The 5,113-nt window shown below is 31.4% G+C and overlaps 2 protein-coding genes across 2 annotated transcripts; one reads left to right on the forward strand and one right to left on the reverse strand.

The window, feature by feature from the left end:
* The first annotated feature begins 1,636 nt into the window (after positions 1-1,636).
* LOC135948672 (protein NDUFAF4 homolog) lies at positions 1,637-2,583 on the forward strand. The gene is made up of 4 exons (XM_065498057.1): positions 1,637-1,832; positions 1,894-1,985; positions 2,045-2,273; positions 2,334-2,583. The coding sequence occupies exons 1-4, from the start codon at positions 1,688-1,690 to the stop codon at positions 2,453-2,455; spliced, it is 588 nt and encodes a 195-aa protein (XP_065354129.1). The 5' UTR covers positions 1,637-1,687; the 3' UTR covers positions 2,456-2,583.
* On the reverse strand, positions 2,584-3,996 carry LOC135948671 (superkiller complex protein 8). Its single transcript, XM_065498056.1, has 5 exons — positions 3,860-3,996; positions 3,498-3,804; positions 3,204-3,442; positions 2,954-3,141; positions 2,584-2,894 (listed from the first exon to the last, which is right to left on the reverse strand). The coding sequence occupies exons 1-5, from the start codon at positions 3,860-3,862 to the stop codon at positions 2,621-2,623; spliced, it is 1,011 nt and encodes a 336-aa protein (XP_065354128.1). The 5' UTR covers positions 3,863-3,996; the 3' UTR covers positions 2,584-2,620.
* Between the last annotated feature and the right edge of the window lie 1,117 nt (positions 3,997-5,113).

Here is a 5,113-nt window from a genome sequence, read left to right on the forward strand (position 1 = left end):
ACGAATAAATATCAGTGTAGCCGAATTGTTTATTTAATTCTAATCAGAGTTGTACTTTTAAGTTCCCATTTACAATAAGTGTTGCTGTTGTTTTATTTTTTATTTATTTTATTCAGACGATCGTCGAAACAGCTTGCATTTTAAAAACGTAAACATTTATGCTCTTTCTTAGTTTAGGAGTTATAGGAATTTAAAGTCAATATATATAATAGTAAATTTCTTATAGCTTTAGAAAATGATCTGATCATTGTGGGTCTCATTGAATAGTGCTTCAAAATACCTCGTACATGATATATAATATGGTACTGTTTATTAACATTGTGAACCAAAATATGACAGTACTTCGGAAAATTTTGATATACAGAGTTTTAAGTTCCTTCGCACGGCCTAAGGCCGAATATACATAAAATATAAATATTAACAGAAAAAAAATTATGAATAAATAAAATGTTGCGGAAAATCAACTTTTTAAAACGCGAATAAAGTCGAAATGTCAAAAAGTTGACTTTTAGTTTCAACTATAGAACCTTAATTTGTTCCCTATTGAGATATTTATTATGAAAAGAGTTACATAAACCCCACGTGATGAAATTCTAAAAAGATTAACATAAGTATGTTACTTTTATAAACGCATAATCCGATTTTAATAAAATTGGTTATGGAATAGGTGTAGTTTTGGTATTGAATTTGGACTTTAAAGACTAAGGTGGCGGAGTCTCAAGGCCCCAAAGTGAGCTACCTCTATATATGGAATCTACTAGAAATAATCTACAAAAATAGCGTTATGAAAACTATAATTTTATTTTTTTACCTACTAATTTGCAAATAACAGCTTCAAATCTTTATGGATGTATTAAATATATGCAAATAGTAATTATAAATATTATGCAAAGGGTAATTACGCCCAAAAATAAAAAAAATCCATTTTGGGATCTTTTAGACGTTTTTCTTTTAATTATGCATTTTGATTAAACATAAACTTTTTACAAAACAGGTTAATAAACATAAATTATATTGAATATGAAAAATTTTATTTTATTTATTCCCGTCACTACGTAACGTAGTGTCGGGAATAACAACAACAAAAACAAATTTCGGCACTGATTTTTGTATCATCGTGACCATGGTGTAATGATATACAAGGTGACATTAATCAAACAACTGATTATATTTTTGCTCGAGTTTGTTTACAACTTTAATCTTGTCAAAATTTTTTTTGCTGTAGTTTGTATACATTATGTCAGTTGTTTTTGACACTGTAATCGTGACGATAAACTGACAGTTTTCATACAAAAAAATGTTAATTGGAGGTTTAACGTTACGAAAAACGATAACCAGAGATTGAGAAAATGGGGGTAAGATATATTTAAAATTTTATCTGTTTAGTGATGCTTATAGCAGTAACTAATTGCAAATGATAATAAAAAACTGCCAAAATCAATTTAAAGAATAAATTAATTGAAATATCTGATGATTTTAATATTTTTTGTAATATCTATTTATCGAAAAATGTCAAATGTTGCCAGAGTAAAAAAACAACCAACTGTCATTCGGAGGTTATTTTGATTGATGACATTTCACTATTGTGAATGTTTATTTAGATTGTTAACATTTACAAATGTTTGGTTATATATTGAAAGAAATTTATTAATTTTTTTATTAAAATATCAATTAAACTTATTTCACAATGGGAAAAGTAATGTCGGTAGTGTCTAGGAAACTTAATCGCTTTAATGTAGAGAATCGAGCACATCGTATATTGGAAAGAGAAAAGCCGGTCGCCGCACCCAAGTATGAAGCAAATTTAAGGGACATGGAAAGAACTATGGAGTGTAAGTTTATTTAATAGGTAATCAGTAGGTGCCCGGTTCAATTATTTCGTATATATTTCAGTGGATCCCAATTTCTTGGAGAAATTGAATAAAAAGGACAGTGCTTTGAATGAACGACTTAAAAATGTTTATGTAACCTCGGAGGACAGATTTGTGAGTAGTTTGTGTATAAGTCGAATATATGTATTATATTAATGGTTTTCTTTTTATAGATTGATTATGGACTGCAACGAAGTCAAACTTCGGCTGAGAAACAATTGCCATTGGCTCGAAATACACCAGAAGATTTTGAATTTGGTTATATGGAACCACAAAGGATTACAGTAGGACGTTGCACATTAAGACAGGCCTTAAAGTTTATAACAGACCACCAGTCTGAACCGGAAAAGTTTACGCCAGCCAAAATTGCTGAGGATTACAAAATGAAACCAGAATTAGTTGGTTAGTAAACATTGCAGATATATTCATCATTATGCTAAATTGTTAATTATTGTTTTTCAGATAACATATTAAAATACTTTAGAAGTTATAATATTTATATACCAGATCAGAGAAGTAATGATTCTATATTGACACAAGCCAAACGGAACCTGTTGACAGATAAACCCAAAGATGAATCTTAAATACTTAATTTAATTTACGAACGCTTTCCTAAGTAATCTTGTTATTATTGTAAATAAAAGTTAGTCAAAATATAAAAATAAAAGCTTGAACTCACATAATGGCCCTAAAGTTGTTACAAAAATTCAAATTATGTTGTTTTTGTCAAATTAAAAAATTTATTTCCTTCATACGACAATATTTGGTGGACAATTATAAACGTTCAGTGATTTGTCCTCCGATACTGAAATGACTTTATCATTTCCAGGACTATACTTAACACCCCATGCCTGATCACTATGTTCGCTAAAGGTGTGCATGCATTTACGTTCAGCAAAATCCCATATTTTCACGGTACAGTCACTGGATGAAGAAGCAAAATGTTTGCCATCTTCTGAAAAGGAAACACTTAATACCCAAGAAGCATGACCCGATAAAGTACCAGCGACATCAGAGTGAACCCTAAATTAATTTTATATTAAAAGAGATGTAACTATATATATTTCCAAATGGCTACTTACACATCATATAATTTCATATGACCATCGTCGGATGCCGTCAACAACATTTGTGAGTTGGGAGAGAAACATAAACTGCGCACCGGCATAGCATGGCCCTCAAGTGTTTGAGCTACTTTACCAGCTGCCACATCAAATATGGTAATGATGCCATCTATGGCTCCACTGGCAATATATTTGCCATCAGGACTCTAATCACATAATAAAATATTTATTTACATCTATGCATCAATTATGTTATGAGTTCACTTACGTATGCTATGCTCAAGGTAAATTTGCCATTTTGTGCATCCAACACTTGCTCCACTTTGCCCGTCTCCACGCTATACATGGATATCTTGCCCTCATTAGAGCCTGATATCACATATTTATCGCAAGGCGAAAATGCAACACTCCACAGATCGACAGGGCCAAAAGCTAATAAATGCTGTTGTTGGCCGCTTTGAGAGTCCCAGAAACATAAGCTGGAGTCCAATGAACTGCTGGCAATGGCTAAAACATATTGAACATTAGCTTAATTAGACAAAGAATACTTGATTTTACATACTTTTTCCATCCGAACTTACAGCCACCGACACTACGCCCAAAGAATGGCCCTTCAGTTGATGTCTTAATTTTAATGTATTATCTTCTCGTATATCCCATACCTTTACTAAATCATCTAATCCGCCGGTAACTATGAAATCAACTGGCAATGGTTCCGGCGTATCTTCTTTAATAATAAATTCTCTATTTGCTTCGGGATCCTTTTCAGTTTTCTCTTCTTCAGCCGGCTTTTCTGGTTGGGTACGACCCCAAGCACACGACCATATACCATCTTCATGAGCGGCTTCCTCTTTATGCAGCACGGAAAACTATAATGATTTAAAATGTGAATATTCTTCAAATTCTTTAATTTCAAATATTCACCATTATTGTGAGTGAAATTTAAGATGATAATTTTATTAAAATAAAATTAAAAATAAAATTCCGAGTGCAAAAAAATGAAAATGAAAAACAAAAATCGCTGATATATTTACACGTGTTATTCACCACAAACTAATAACATGATTGTGTGTTAGAACAAGAAACTGAGAATTAGCAAAAAAAAAAAAAAAAAACGGTAAACACCCTGCAGTTCTGAGTAAGTGTCCCGATCTAGTAATTTTAAATATCATTTGGGTCATCACTAGACACAGAATTAACTGTGATTACAAAAGGACACTTACGGCCATTTTCACAATGTACGATTAAAAGTTAACGTGAACTTTAACCGCAAGTTAGGCTAATATGAATTTCACAATGTACAATTAATTCTTAACTGACACTATTTAACAACAAAGTTGCTGTTAAATATAACCGAATAAATTTCACCGGTTAGCATCTTAATTGTAAGAAATATAATAAAAGAACATGGAAAAACATTTATATTTTTGTAATATTTATAATTTTTAAAAGTGTAAAGCGAAGAAAAGTAAATTTTGCACGGGGTTATCCATATACCACCCGGATATTGCACTTACAAACCAAACAACAAATGTGCACTTTTCCTTGTTGGTTTTCAGTAATTGTTGTTCAGTTTGTTCTGTAAATTTTACAGTTAGGTACCTTAATATTTTTGAGTTTTATACGTTTTTTTATTATACCACTAACCCCCAGTAACACGAAGTCTGGTTATGTTTTAACAAATAGTTATACTGACAGTTTTCATACAAAAATAATTTTAACCGACAGTATAACTATTAGTTAAGGCATAACTAGACTTTGTGTTAATGGGGGTAAGAAAACACAAATTATTATTTTTTATGCCGTCTTTTAGAAAATTTTTTATATTTCAATCTTTCATTACACTATTTTTCGCAAGGCGTATTTAACAAGGTGACAGCAGTGGCGAATTGAAATAAATACAGGCGAATTCACTTATTTTTTATATATAGAGTTTGACATACGGACGTACGGGCGAATATTTTTTATATATGTAGTTTGACATTTGTGCGTGCTATTTCTATAATCAGCTGTGCTGCCGATAGCACCTTATTAAATGCACCTTGATTTTTCGTAAACAAATGTATGCATTATTGCCATACTTTCTACTGAATGCTTTGGTTAAGTAATCAAATGATGGTGAAACGTAAATCGGTAACCGTTGGTTAAATGGTCCCCGTTAAACAAACCGACAGTTAG

Source organism: Calliphora vicina, chromosome 1 (genome assembly GCF_958450345.1).
Source record: "Calliphora vicina chromosome 1, idCalVici1.1, whole genome shotgun sequence".
NCBI lineage: Eukaryota > Metazoa > Arthropoda > Insecta > Diptera > Calliphoridae > Calliphora > Calliphora vicina.

Bases quoted from the DNA above. Each gene is read 5' to 3' on its own strand.
- LOC135948671 (XM_065498056.1), bottom strand. The intron at 3,443-3,497 runs GTATGTAAAATC...AATATGTTTTAG, and splicing joins TGTAAGTTCGGATGGAAAAA to CCATTGCCAGCAGTTCATTG. The intron at 2,895-2,953 runs GTAAGTAGCCAT...AAATTAATTTAG, and splicing joins CATATGAAATTATATGATGT to GGTTCACTCTGATGTCGCTG.
- LOC135948672 (XM_065498057.1), top strand. From the start codon at position 1,688: ATGGGAAAAGTAATGTCGGTAGTGTCTAGGAAACTTAATCGCTTTAAT. The intron at 1,986-2,044 runs GTGAGTAGTTTG...TTCTTTTTATAG, and splicing joins TAACCTCGGAGGACAGATTT to ATTGATTATGGACTGCAACG. The intron at 2,274-2,333 runs GTTAGTAAACAT...ATTGTTTTTCAG, and splicing joins AATGAAACCAGAATTAGTTG to ATAACATATTAAAATACTTT.